This window comes from Lepisma saccharinum, chromosome 17 (assembly GCF_977018435.1).
Source record: "Lepisma saccharinum chromosome 17, izLepSacc3.1, whole genome shotgun sequence".
NCBI classification, from domain to species: Eukaryota; Metazoa; Arthropoda; class Insecta; order Zygentoma; family Lepismatidae; genus Lepisma; species Lepisma saccharinum.
The window spans coordinates 1,612,297-1,627,697 of record NC_139245.1 but is presented as its reverse complement, the minus strand read 5'-3'; the positions used below and the strand labels follow the sequence as shown (position 1 = coordinate 1,627,697).

Below are 15,401 nucleotides of genomic sequence, written 5' to 3'. Positions count from 1 at the left end.
TTGTGACGAATGATGTTTTGGAAGACGTTGCCGCACGATTACAACAATCACTGCAGAAAGGACTGCGGCGGTTATCACAACAGGTGGGCGTATCATATGGCTCAGTACACAAGGCAACAAAACAGTTAAAATTACGGCCATACCACGTGAAAGTGGTTCAGGAACTGCGACCAGGTGACAATGGTGATCGAATTAAGTACTGTCGGTGGTTTCAACAATTCACTCTCAACAATATTGCTGTCCTTGATAAGGTATACTTCACGGACGAGGCCTGGTTCCATTTGTCAGGTCATGTTAATGCACAGAACACTCACTACTGGTCCACAGAAAATCCACAAATCTTACACGAGGTCCCCCTCAACTCGCAGAAAATTGGTGTCTGGTGTGCCGTGTCCAGATCACGATTATTGCACAGATTTTTTTCGAAAACTGAGTGAACTCTATTGGGTACCAGGACATTATACAGCAGTTTATCGTGCTTTTGGACGCCGATGAACGAGATGTGTGGTTACAGCAAGACGGGGCAACATGCCATACGTCCAATGCCACCATGACATTTCTGCGTGAATTTTTTGATGACCACCTGATTTCATCAGTGCTTTGGCCGGCAAGATCACCTGATTTAACCTCACCCAATTTTTTCTTGTGGGGTTATTTGAAGGGGAAAGTGTACAAAAATAATCCACACGATTTAGATACCCTGAAAACCAACATTGCCCAGTGCATTACTGTAATTAATGTGCCTATTCTGCATCGCGTAGCACGAAACATGTGCCGTCGCATACGTTTATGCATGCTGCACCATGGGGGACACTTTCAGCATCTCTTGTGATGTGCCTACATCCAACCAGATATCCAATGAGAAAGATCTACACGATCACGCAGGTAAGGTCCACTTGTTCCTTGCTTTCACAGTTTAGGTTAACTGTTGGTTTGGTTTACCTGATTATTTTGTTACCAGCACTGCTTGCAGTTCATTTCCTCGACACGACTGCTAGCGCCATCTCTTGTGTCGTGTACAGCTAAGACCCTCGCAAACCAGCTTCCACAGAAATTTTGACATTATCATAATAACGACCGGCGAAAAAAAATTTAGAAGTTTGGGTTCGGGGACTTTTCGATCACCCTTTATAATGTAATGTATTTAAATAATGTGTGTTGTACATATGTATTTCATACTTTGAATATGTGCATAATTTAGTGTTAGCATGTTGCATACGAGTCATTCCATATGAAATCAACACAACCCACAACCTGACCAACTCAGATTTTCATGAAATTTGGGGAGTTGAAACTATGCATGGAACTTAGTAACTATGAAAATTTTGAGTCTCGTGCATCTTGTAAATGTTCAATTATTCAAGGTCAAAGTTCGCATAAATTGCCCCTTTTCAGACCGCTTAGCTGTACTGAATGTGCTGTAACTCCACCCCCATTTCTCCTAGGAAGCTCAAATAAACTTATTGTACAGGGAATTGAACAACTTTTCCAGAGATATATATAACAAGCCTACCTTTGGATAAAAATATAATTTTGTCACATGACCTTGACCTTTGTCCATGAATATCTGAAAACATGTCACCAAAAATCGTGAAAAAAATATATTTGATCCCTCTAAAACATATAAAAAAATAATTCTGGGACTGCAATGGGATCAGAAGATACAAAATAATATGTGTAACTATGTGACCGATAAAAGCCTCATTGCATGAACTATGACGAGTCAAAAGTCCCTTAAGACCCCCTACAAAATGTAAAGGAGTTATCCTGATCATGAAAGAAATATAACGAATTTGAAACATTTCATTTTTAAAAAAATACCATGAAATCGACTTTGGGCAATTTCTTTCAAATGTTGAGTACAGGGGCAGTGCACAGGAAATACCATATTTACTCATGTATAATGCGCACTTTTTTCCAAAATGTTTGCCCCCCCCCCAAAAAAAAACAACAAACTAACTGTGGTGCGTATTATGCACAGAATAATTTGGACAGCCAACATGAAACCGTACAGGGTCATTCCATGATTTTCTGACACCTGCAATGATTTCTCATTTTTACGGAACCCTATCATGTTATATATTGTTGGAAAGCTTAAATCCTGCATTTTATGAATATGGAAACAGTATTTCATTCAAGATAGTGACACTAATGTGAAATGCGGTTAAAATAAGCTCATCACAAAATGAAGAAACATTCTGGTTTTTATGGTACTTTGGATGAAAGAAAAGATAAGGAAAAAGAAAACAATAATTAAAAATGCATTACTGGCCAAATAATAATAATATAATATGGAGTGTGAATGTCTTAATGGAAGAAATATTGTGCTCCTAACTGCCAGTTTGAGGGGCCTGAATGTGCCTCCTATAAATGTTACGTTAAGTCATGGAAATAGTATAGATTTTGAAGTTTTTTTTAGAAAAAGTAAAGAGGAAATGAGCAAAACCATGCATAAAAGTTTAAAGGCCGTGTTGTTCTGGTGGAATTCGGGAATTCACATCCCGTCACATGGGATACGTATCAGCAGTATTTGTTGAGTGAGAAATAATAACTACTTGAGCACTGCAAATACAAAACTTAATTTTGATCTCACTTTCTATTATTTACACAACAAGAGAATATTCTCCTCTTGGTCCACATTGCTACACGCGACTCATTTAATAGGTATGATGTCATTCACTCTTGATCGGCATAGCAACAGCTTTACAACCTACAATTAAGAAAGCCATTTCTTGAAACTGGATTGTACTGCACACTATATACAAGATACAGTTGTTTGTCACTTTTCCCCATCAAAAACCAGGGTGCACATTATACACGCGTAAATACGGTATGACATGCAAAGGGCAGCACAGACCCAAATGTTGGGAACTCTTAGGTTACCCCACGCATTAAGTTAACAATAATGAAATGATTCTATTCATATTGCAGTTTTCAAGGAGTAAAATTACAGGGACATCTGTCAGTGGGGGGATATCGTTCTATTCCTTGAGATCCTTTTTACAAATAAATGTTGTATTACTGAGATACTCTTTTGTCCTTACTTATTATACCTCTTGTTTATTTTTTATCATAATGTAAACTGTGAAACCTGAGTTCTAGAATCAATTCAACGATGTGAATTAATAACCACAGTTATATTGTAGACTTGACAGTACTTCTTTGCAGTTTATAGTCAAAGGCAAAATTGACATTACTTATGAAAAGAAAACAAATTATTTACAAGTAACAGCATTTAAATTTCTTTATGACACACCCAATCGCTTACACCATGCACAATTCCCACAGTCTTGAATGTTGAGAACAAAAAGGCAGGTATATCTATTACAATTTCAATTCCTGCATTTACAATGCAATTAGCTCTAAGCACAAAATGTTCACAAAATATTTAACCAAATAAACACCATGCAATATAATCCCGTACAAAATTTTCCTTCATATATATATATATACAAAATATATACATACTTTCCCAAAGAACAGAAAAAACAATTTTGTTACTTGAATTATTCATCCTAGAAAAAAGTATAAGAATGTTATATAAATAATAGTAACTGGTACAAAATTAAAACAGGAGTAACAAAAGACTGTTACTTGATCATTTTGCGATGGGAGAGATGATTTGAGTAAACATGTAGCAACTCTTGAAAATGCCTACTACTATTATACTGTGTGTTCAGATGATATGTACTTCATAAACAAAAAGTTATCTCTCTTAAGTACTCATTATAAATTCCTATGCTTTACCACATCATCATATCATCGCAAACTCTTCAAAATTCTCCTTATAAATGTCCATGCTGCAAAATGACAATCTCTACTCTGCAAGATAGATATTTTGCATAAAAATTGCACACTATGAGCTACAGTTTTAAAACCTGCAGAATCAAATGGAAATATTAATCCTAGTGCAAACACTTTGATTTGCTATAAGAGATTGTAGTTACGTGGCATAGCAAGTGCTTCCAGGGAGAATGTGTTCGTTTGAGACAACAACAGGATAGTTGCAGAGCCCAACCACTCCCACATAGCACCAAATGTGCTACTACCTAGAAAGATATGTCAATATCGTCTGGATTACTTCTGTAGCACCAAACCTTCACATTCAAGCACCTGAAAAGACTGACAGAAAAATCTGAAAGAGAGATTTTGACCAATTATGCAATAAATCAGTTTTATAACATTTACTTTTTGGATACCTATCATCTCGACACACTGTATTTCCTGTGTATGATGCTTTTTACTTCACTGCTGCCAATTTAAAAGTGCTGCAATGCAATCTACCCTTGTATTTCAATCCATGCAAAAAACTTATCACTTACTTATCACCAGACGTAAAACTGGTAGCAAAGTTTATAAGAGTTTTAAGTTTTCTCCAAGCAAGCAATGTTCAATGGAAATGAATAATATGCATATGCATTTGTGCACGATCAAAGGCCGTATTTCATCAAACACCACTTTTCATCAAGTGATTTAAAGTTAATGTTTAAAAAATACCACACTATATATATACACAGAAAATGTAGCAGAGTGAACCTCTACATGGCTGGTTATTTTTAAACATATTCAGACACTGGAATGGTAATTTTATCGTTTCATATCTTTTATTCTACCTATTTCTGTGTTATTGTAAGTGAACTATTAAAATCCTATAATTAACGAGATAAAATGTGCAATTAAACAGCCCATATTTCACTAAAATAATTAGGGATGAACCAAAATGCATTCATAAAACAGAGCAAACATGGCTGAATTGTTATTTTACCTCCTTAATTTACATATGAAGAAGTTGGCTGTTGTGGTTATGATTTAGAAAAAAAAATGTATTTAGAAATTTACTCCACAAAAATCAAAGTACATCAACAATACTTTTATATACATGAAAATAATAACAAAATGATAAGAATTGTACACTCAATTTCAGGGTATGTATATATATATATATATATATATATATAAATTCCCAATAAACCGATAAACTTATATTGGCTGATATTGACAGAGTACTTTTCCTAAACATAATATTACATAGCTGCTCATTAACATTACCATTCTCAGTTATTGCTTGTTCTGTTTTTGGGAAAGAACATTCTCCAATGAGATGTTTGAACAAAAATGCACAGAATAGAATATTGTGATAAAATTCATACAATATTTCACATGTGAATAATTTAAGAATGATAACGGCCTTTAAGCACGAACCCTTCAGTCATTGTCAAAGAATTTGAAATGTGTAACATCACGCATGAACATTGTTTTTAGCTATGCTGAAAGAAAAATGAGTTGTTTGTAATACGTTAAAAATTGAATTTACAGACTATCTTTTCTTATTCATCAAATATGTACAACTAAATACAGACATACATACATAAGATTTAATTCACCACTTAAAAATAATTTCGCACAAACTGTGGTATCCCATCCCTTCAAAATATCAACCTGCTGATCCAAACTATCTACTCGTAGATAGTATTTAATTGCAGAATGTAAAAAATATTGCTCTCACACTGTATGACCAATACAGAATGTGGGAGAAAAAGTTTCCTAATAGGAATACGAGAATTAAATTGCTAGAAACTTAATGCCTATCAACTTCAAGGATAAAATATCAAACAGTACCCTATATTACAAATATACATACAAAAAAAAACTGCCAATCCAAATTTTAAAAAAAAGTAAGAAAAAATTACTTCACACAATACTAATCTTGTAAAAGGTACACAAGATGCAAAAAAAAAAAATATATATATATAATAATTGTGAAATAACTTGACATTATTGATGCTAAATCAGACACAAAAGGCATTCCACAACTATGCATTCTTCCTTGCAGAAAAGGAGTACACAGTACTAACACAAATTTATGCTACTAGATTCCAATATTTTTTTATAATATTGACTACAGTGTTATCCCCATCAAAGGAACGTAAAAGTCTGTAATAGGAGATACACCTACCAATCTTTGGCAGTAAGACACATTGAGTTGTAGGAAAAAGTGTAAACAGTCTCACACGTTTTGTGATTCCCTTTGCTCTGATATTTGAGCATAAAAATATCAATAATAATACATTTGATGAGATCATTTTTTCTTTCTTGAAACGCTCTAAGATTTATATTAGCTACGGAAGTTTTATTCAATGATCCTTGTGTACGGACTCCTGTAGTGATTTTGTTTCTACCTTATTATGTATAGTACTTTTCAAAAATCCAGATGAAAAAAAATCACTTCTGAAGGTCTTCCTGATTATTTCCCAATCTTCAGTTAAAGCTTCAAAAATTTGTTAAGTCACTGGGCAAGAAAATAATGTGTACAGAGACACAGATTTCTTCATTTTGCTTCACAAACACTCCATAAAACATTCTCTGTATATATATATTTCTTCCAGTATAATATATAAACATTTAGAAAAACAATTAGTAATGAATGCCATGATTGACTAATCTAATCTTGGGTCTTGCCAAGCCTGTCACCTATCAGATCGTGCAATTTTCTAGTGACTAGTGCCGGTTGCTTTGCCTGAGGGGCGTCGGCATCTGAATTATCATCTGCTAGCAACCGCTTACCAACCTTCCTAGAGTCGAGTTGAATCATGTTGTTGATCGTATCCAAGTCCTGAAATTACAACAGTAACAACCTTAGTCAAAAGCAAAATCAAAATGTACTGGAACTCAACTATTAGAGATGATACATGGAAATTCAAAACTTATTTCCAAAATTTTCCATCTTAATTTCTTCACTGTAATGGCCTATGACAAAAGCAGTAGCTTACAACAATACAGGCAATGTGGTTATGTTTGACTTACATTGATACATGCAACACAAATGGGTCATTCCATGTCAAACCAACAAATAAAAAAAATCAGTTAAGACTGCTTTATACGTAACTCAGTCCTGCGTAATTCTGCTTTATATGTAAATTACTGCAGGTCCCGGCAAAATATAATTTAAAGAATGTGTTAATTAAACCTAATACGTAATTCGGTGTTATATGTACTAATTTTCATAAAATACAGTTGATTTGTATGTAACCAAGCTAAAACAATTTCATAGAAGTATAAATTTCTGGTTGTTACAAGGAGTTTCAAATACGAAACAGGATAGGTGGGGATGGATGGTGGCCATCGGTCTCGAGTTGAGGGAAAGAAGAGTGCGGCACGGCAGGTTCACAGAAAAAGAAAGGAGAAGCAGCATGAAATCAGAGGAGAATGATTTGCCGCAGTTGTTCAGAACACGAGACGCATTTTTTTGTACATAATCGCGATATAAAAAAAAATACACACGTTAAAAAGATGCCGATAGCTGACGTTTGCAGTGTTCCATTATAAAAACTAAACCAGTTCCTCTAGTGAACATTTTTCAGTTGCTGCTGGAGGAAAAGTTACATGCTTGACCTGAAAATAAAATTTATACGGGAAGTGGATGCTAATCCACATAAAACTAATAAAGTGTAATGTATTCAAGAATGAAACTTTTAGATTCATTATGTTACAAGTTTATAACAGAAATAACCTGTATTATACTGTATCTTGATCCTGAAAAATTACAGTATTTTAATAATGATATGACATGGTATCTAAATCTGATTTGTAAGTAATTTTTAGTTATGCATATTATTTTCTCTTCACTTGACATATGTATAACTCAGGTTCAAGTATATTTTTGAACCTTTAGGATTCAGATTTTAAAGATTTTGTGTTTATTCATTGTATTTAGAGGACTAAAACTGCCAAATTTCAGTTTATTTGTGCTCTTAGTTTCTTGAGTTATTGACTTTCCAAAACGCAAAACAAAAAATTTGACATTTTGAAATCTTTAGATCAAAAACTATTTGACCTAGAGCTCAAATTAGTGTCATTCGCTTCTTCTTTCAATGCGCTTTAATTTGAAATGCAACATGACTGTGCCATTTGTAATTGTTCAAAAATTAAAAAAAAAAAAAAAACTTTTAAAAAATAATAATCTCAAAAACACCTTTCTTTAAAAAAAATATGTTTTTGTTGTGAAGACATCAATTGACTATTTGTGTCCAAAATTTCATAATAGGACGGCAATGGGTTTCTATGGAAATTAATTTTTTGTATTGAAATATATGTATGAAATTTGCTAAATTTGTTAACTTCCATTTTAAAACCATAACTGAGGATGTCTATAATTAAAAAAAAAAAAAAAAAAATCTGACTTTTCCAGACCAAGAACCAAAATTTTCCACACCAAGTCATTAGGGCAATTTTAGTATTTTAACATGGGTGTAAGAAGGCCACTATAGTTTGACGAACATCACAGTTACAATCTTAATTAATTAAATATTTAGAATATTCACTTCACATATAAGTGAGAATAGCAGGACTGACTAACAGTTAACAACAAATTCTTTCTTACATAAAAAAGCATTGCAATTGTAGAATAAATCAGTGAAATTTAGTAACAAAATCTGCATTAATTGTAATATCTACCAAACATAACACAAAAATTACAAAAAAGCTGTAAATACCAACAGCCACTTAGTGTAGTCGATTTCTAAATGAAAACAGTTCAAAACATGACCTTTTCCTGGAGTATTTAATACACGATTTCCATTGTAACTATCAAATTGTAATATGCACTACACAAAAAATTTAATTCATAATTGGGAAAAGAGATGCGGTAGTATATATAATTTTATAAATATGGAGAAACTAGTAATCACTTTATCCGCGAAACTGTTTTTCTTCTTTGTTCTATTAATTTCAGTGGCCACTGCCACCATGCTCGTTGGAACTCGCTGTACTGTTGCTTGGCATGCACGCGAGTTCCAGTGAGGATGGTGGCAGTGGCCACTGAAATTAATAGAACGAAGAAGAAAAAACAGTTTTGCAGATAAAGTGATTACTAGTTTCTCCATATTTATACAATTTAAGTATAGTTTGTCCACAAGAAACGTAATCTTTTTTCCTTTTTTTCAAAAACATTCTTTTAGTGTACTACTACAAAAATGTTGATTTTTCCAGAAACACAGTAAATTCCTCTGACAGTTCCAAGACTTTTTCCAGAATTAAATTCACTGACTTTTCCAGGATTTCCAGAATGTTAGACACCTGTATAACTATTTTTGATCAGTTCAAAAACTTAACTGAAAGAGCAATTCTACATTCATACATAACATACTGGTAATGTGCGTAAGTTGCCGATTTTTAATCTTTTAGCCTAAAGTTTGTATACATTCATACATGCTCGCAAAACAATAATCACGAACACAGAAACTGGAAAGTGACAATACCTTGGCTGGACTTCTGTGGAACGAATAGCTGAAAGGTTGCGTTGGCGATGCTGGAATACAGCGTGGCGTCAGTGAACGTATATACACAGAATGCTTGTCAGACACTCGACGACATGGTGACATAGGCTGCATCTTTGAAGGTGGCAGTGGTGATAAAGTAAGAGCATCATTCTAAAATTGGATTGAAAAAAAAAATGCAATGTACAAATAAAGAAATATTGTATCGTAAGAATGTCAATCATTTCAACCCAGCATTCCAACATAAATGCTAAATGTATTTTTCCAGTTTCCAGAAACAAATGTTTCGAGCTGCCTCCCCTGCCTTTGCCCCTATGTTAAACTCAGACAGAAGAATATGTTGGAAATCCCCCCATCCCCCCACTGGACACTTATTGTTCTTTAGCCCATAAATAACACAGTCTTTCTTCAAATCTGTAAAATTCAAAGCATATTTACAAGCACAACAATGCCACTACAATTGATGAACATTAGACAATCTCCTAACACCGCAGTGTTGCCATACCAAACACAAATGCTACGAACTAATGCATCAACCCAATATATTTGTTTATCCTTATACATAGGGACATTGAATTTTCATGAACGCTTTTTCGTGAAATAACCATGAAATATCATCAAATTAAGTAGAAAACATGAGAAAACCGGCAATCGAGGTTGTGCGCGCAAACTGTCGATTTGTAACGAAACGTTTGCCTAAAGTTTCCTACCACTTGCAGCTGAAGAACGTTTTATCTTCTATCACATCAGGAAGACACGCAAATTGGGATTTCCCAATTTCTTCTTTTTATTTTAGTGCAATTACCATTGGTGGCATTTCGGCGGTGGGGAGGGTGCGGGGTCCTCACTTTCTTTGCCCCTGCACTATGGCCTCTAAATACTTAGCCTTGTCTAGCAAGAAAAGTAAACTATCCTTGCCCCACCCAATTGCCACTACTGGCAATTAAAGTTGAAATCTAAGTACTTTTAAAGTTGAAATCTAAGTACTTTTAAAGTTGAAATCTAAGTACTTGTGTATTTGTACAGTATATAAAAATGAAGTAGTTTATCAATTTTTGTATGTTGTTTCCTCTCATGATGAAAAAGTGTGTGCCAATTTTTTTTTTCACTGCTGGTACATACCGCTGGTCTTACATTTTATTTACCGCTCTCCTCAGTTTTTATTTACTATAAATTTGTCTCCCTACTTATACATAATGGTTCAGCTTGTTAACATAATTAATTTGTGTTTGCAGCACGGTCGTATGGACAACGAAGTTAGTATAATAATGTGTGTTTTATACAGCGTATATTGATACACTTGTAGGTTGAATTTTACCTTCTGCAAATATGCTGTATAGAGAAACAAACTGTACTAAGGAAGGTCAGTGTACTTGTACCTGCATATTCATTAGGATCTTTTATAACTATACGGAGCAAAATTTTACCCCACAAACATTAAAAGTATGTTAATACTTATATGATAGGCTTAATATTTTATTAGTTAATTTATATAAATGATGAACTATATCAAACTGTAAGAAAACTGTGCACTACTGCTTTAAAATACAATGTTTTTGAATTGTAATTAAAAACAATAACTTATTTTGCATATCACATTCGCTTCTCCCAAGCACTGACCAGGTGGCTTCTAATAGCTGCTTCAAACTTTTCTTTTATGAGGTTTTAGATTGTGATATGCGCGGTTTTAGATTTGTGTGTGGACAGAATGACTGTTTTTATGGCTACAATGCAGGTTCTTCAGTTAGTGTTTTTTTACCATAACCTTTAACCTGTATCCTGAACTAACACTTTCTTAACGTGTTTCTTCTAAGAATATGCACGTTGTTTTGATCGACAAATCATACTCACACACGTAAGTAATTGACCTTAGATCTTTTAAAAGTTCTTAGTTATTTAGCTGTGAGTAATACGCACGTCACAATATGCCCCTTAAATAACAAGGTCCTGTTTAACACCACCATTCACATGAACTTACCTGATTGATTTTACCCGAAAACTTCAGAACAAAATCTTGAATCTTTTGTACATATACTTCATTGTAGAATTTTATGAGATCACCCCTATCTTCATTTTCAAAACTAGTTGAAGTTCCAGCCAAATGTGTAGGAGTTGGAGGAGCAGACGGTGGGTGAGTGACAGACAACGTGCTGCACGAACGGATTCTTTCATTTGGTTCTTCTGCAAGAGGAAATTACTATTAACAGCATATTTCGATGAACATTTCCATTCACTTATGAAAGTACACACACTATATCATGCAATGCTTCAACAACTGGCTCATTTCTAGTTATTTGTAAACTCCTTTATAAATTTTCATAATTTGTTCAGAAGCTTTATTTTTATATTTCTACTAAATTTTGTATTAGTAATTTTAACAATCAATGTGCCTCATCAAAAAGAGTTATAAAGATGAACATCTGAAAATGGCATCAAAGTATATTGTAAAGTTGTGTGTATGATGTGCACAAAAAAATGCTAAGCCCCCATCCCTCTCCCCATTTCATGACTTGAGGAAGAACTTGTTTGCAGTGTTGAAAATCCCATGGAAGCTGCAATACTTTGGCTTTCAAAGACCTTGTATTGATGACTAAGGTGCAGATTTATAGGCCCTAAAACTTAGCAAATAGGCACTTAAAAAGGCACTGTAGAATTTTTACATTTTCCTACATTAGACATTCAATTTTTATGGTCACAATACAGCAACATGTTAAGATCAAGGTTACACTGTATTTTCTGTCAGTTGCACGCTAACTGATTTGATTTTTTTGTACTTTATTTATAAATGGAAAACATGCAAAAAATCTCCACCCTACTGATAAGACAGTCTACAGGCATATATTTTCGGTAATAAAAAAAAAGCAAAATTTTGGTACAAAATCAGTCAATTTCAGGTTCAAAAGTGGTATATAAAATAAAATGTCTGTGTTATAGCGGTGAAAAATCATAAGCAGTATATAAAATGACATTTTGGTAATTCACTCTGATAAGTTCACTTTTCACTTTTGCGTGCAGATTTTCTTCGTGATCAATTTCACCACCTGCCTGGTGGCTTTATCATGAATGTACTTCAGAAATTAAAAAAAAAATTGGCTCTCCTCAAACAACCTCTGATGCATGCATGCGGACAAAGCAAACCAATATGTAATAATCACTAAGGAAGCTTTTTCAGCAAAAATAAAGGACTGTCAACTTGGAAGGTTACAAGTCCACTTGACTCCTGCCCCCTGAGCAAAATATGCCAAGAAATCCAAGCAGCTCTGGACTCATCCCCCCCTATTCAAAGAAGAGAAGAAAAAGGTAAAAGTTCACGAACCGGATATCCCTGCAGTCTATGGCATCCAAAAAATGCAAACCTGGAACCGCCCTCTGTGTAAAAGTCGGCGGCTTCAAACACCCAGGAAACCACCTTGCTAAGTGGCTACAACAAAAGATAAGTGAACACAACCACCATCTGAAATATTGTGTCCGAAACAGCCAAGAAGTAAAAGCATAATAAAAGTACTTAAAAATACTATAAAATGAACTACTTACGATTTGTAAGTATAAGTTTTACAAAAAACAACATTTCAAGACACAACTGGTCCCTTCATCAGGTTCACTTCTTGGCGAGTGGTATCACTTTATGGACACGTCTTTTATTCTAATTGACATGGCCACGAAGTGATACCACTCGCCAAGAAGTGTACCTGATGAAGGGACCAGTTGCATCTTGACATGTTGTTTTTTGTAAAACTTATACTCACAAATCATAAGTATTTTTAAGTACTTTTATTATATTATCGTAAGTTGCACATGCCTTAAATATGAGAAAGAAGTAAAAGAAATGGTCACCGGATACGTGGAGGCTGACAAAATAAGAATGGCCAGCATAAACGTCCAGGAATTGTACCCATCCATACCAAGAAGCCTTGACATAAGTGAAACCAGGAAGTGGCTATTAAACAACACGAAAAGCCCGAATGAGACTGAACTAACCATATCCCTCCTGAAAGTTTGCCTAGAAACCCTACAGTTCGAAGGCCAATACTTCTATCAAGAGGAAGGTCTGGCTATGGGAAACCTGCTATTCCTTCAAACATAGTCATGAATTCAATAGAAATCAATGCCCTGTCCTCACCCCACCCTCCGGAATTGGCCAGAAACGACATGATGATGACTCCATCTTTCTCTACAAAAACCACAAGCAATTGCAAAGAAAATCTGCATGAAAAAATGAAAAGTCAACTTATCAAGGGTGAATTACCTATCTCCGTGTAACCGCCAAACAGATATCTTTAGTTACAATGTGACATTTTGGTTTTAAAATTGTGAATATAATCCTAAATTTGATTTAAAACTGCACTTATTACACAAAATAAACATATTCCTTCTAATGCATATTGATGTAGTTACCAGAGTATTAACTTTATTTCTGTATGAAGGGAGCAGGATAACTTGCAGGATATTTCAAACTTCAGAAAGCGTCACATCGGCAAATAAACTCTAAATTTCACGTTTAAGACTATTTTGCAGTTCATTTTGCATCATTTCGTGACAAAATAGGGTAGGAAAAAGCACCTCACACCTTTGAGAAAAACTAAATATCCATGCCTCTACACATTACCTTTATTTTCAGCATCCTCCCTGTCACTAGGAGCTGGACTACTTGTACTAGAAGCACCGTTGCTTGAAGATCCTGAACCTCTTCTCTTCTTTGTACACAGAAGAACACTTCGATAAACATGCGATCTAGCTTGGGGTTGGTACCTGTAGCATTTCATGATGTCTGTGAATGTCCTTTCATGCTGTGTTACCTGCAAAAGAAGCAGATTTCAGTATTCAACACAGCTGAAAAAATAAATCTAATTTTCACATGTATAAAACCCATCTCTAATTTAGTATCACATCCTGACTTTTAGGGGAAGAAATACAAAATCTCTACATTGTCTTAAAAAATTTCCACATGCTTCACAAGAATTGGAAACTAGTAAAGCCTTTGTAGTCACATATCTGTACTTTTAGTACTACTTACATCTCACCACACTTCCATACCAACCCCTAAAATTGCAACTATTCTTCATTCTAATGTTGATACAAACTCATATTTCAGAGGATGGAAAATATGGAAGCAAATTAATATCCTGAGATAAAGTACTTACTAATCCAGGCATGTAGCTCACATCCTGACACATTCAAAAATCAAAGAAATGCATGCCATTATGCAGTTACCACATGAACTAAACACTGACAGCATAAAGCCACACCATGCCTGGATCTTTCTTCAACGAGTAGCAGGTAACACAACAAATGAACTGGTGATGACAGTGTACCTCGAGGCTCATAGTAAAACAACAGACAGAGGAAGCTTGCCAAGTAGTAACACATTCCTGAGTGGATAGTGGCAGAAACCACCAAAATTAATACTTTGATAGCTAAGTATTGAGACACGGGCATTGTAGAATATAGCTGAAAGAAGCAAACTTAGTTTAAATGAAGTCCTTTTCTTGTTTAAATGTACGAGTGCTGGGGCATAAGTAGAGGCACATATTTTTGGTAAATAAAAAAGCAAAATTTCGGTACAAAAACTGAGTCAATTTCGGGTTCAAAAGCGGTAAATAAAATGAAATATCGGTGTTATAGCGGTGAAAAATTGGATGAAAAGTGGTATATAAAAAGACATTTTGGTTTTAAAATTGTGAATATAATCCTAAATTTGATTTAAAAACTACACTTATTCCACAAAATTAACATTTCACTTCTAATAGCACATTAAGTTTATTTCTGCGTAAAGGAGTCCATTTTTGCTTCTCCAATATTAACAGCAGAATTAATCAATTTTCCGGGAATTGCATAACTCACAGGATACTTCAGACTTCAGAAAGTGTCGCGTCGGTATATAAATGGTAAATTTCGTGTTTAAGAGTTAATTTCGCTTTTTGAAGTTCATTTCGCATTATTTCGTGACAAAACATGGTCACAAAATGCATCTCACACCTTTCAAAAACATGAAAAATTAACACTACAATGTGTTTTTTCAAATTTCGTTTTTTCGTCAAAAACGAAATATGCATGCCCCTAGGCATAAGTCATGGAAACTATTTTTTTGTGAGAATGCAGGACCAGAACAAAAATTCAAAATATACA

At 34.3% G+C, this 15,401-nt stretch overlaps 1 protein-coding gene across 1 annotated transcript in view; it reads right to left on the bottom strand.

Annotated features, from left to right (window-relative positions):
• Window positions 1-3,059: 3,059 nt before the first annotated feature.
• LOC146001460 (retinoblastoma-like protein 1) overlaps window positions 3,060-15,401 on the bottom strand; it is a 50,346-nt gene continuing 38,004 nt past the window's right edge. The window contains exons 15-18 of the mRNA XM_083138785.1: window positions 13,882-14,071; window positions 11,254-11,456; window positions 9,258-9,428; window positions 3,060-6,613 (exon numbers count right to left, since the gene is read on the bottom strand). Of these exons, the coding sequence (XP_082994911.1) occupies window positions 6,443-6,613; window positions 9,258-9,428; window positions 11,254-11,456; window positions 13,882-14,071 (735 nt within the window). The 3' untranslated portion in view covers window positions 3,060-6,442. The remainder of the gene's footprint in view (window positions 6,614-9,257; window positions 9,429-11,253; window positions 11,457-13,881; window positions 14,072-15,401) is intronic.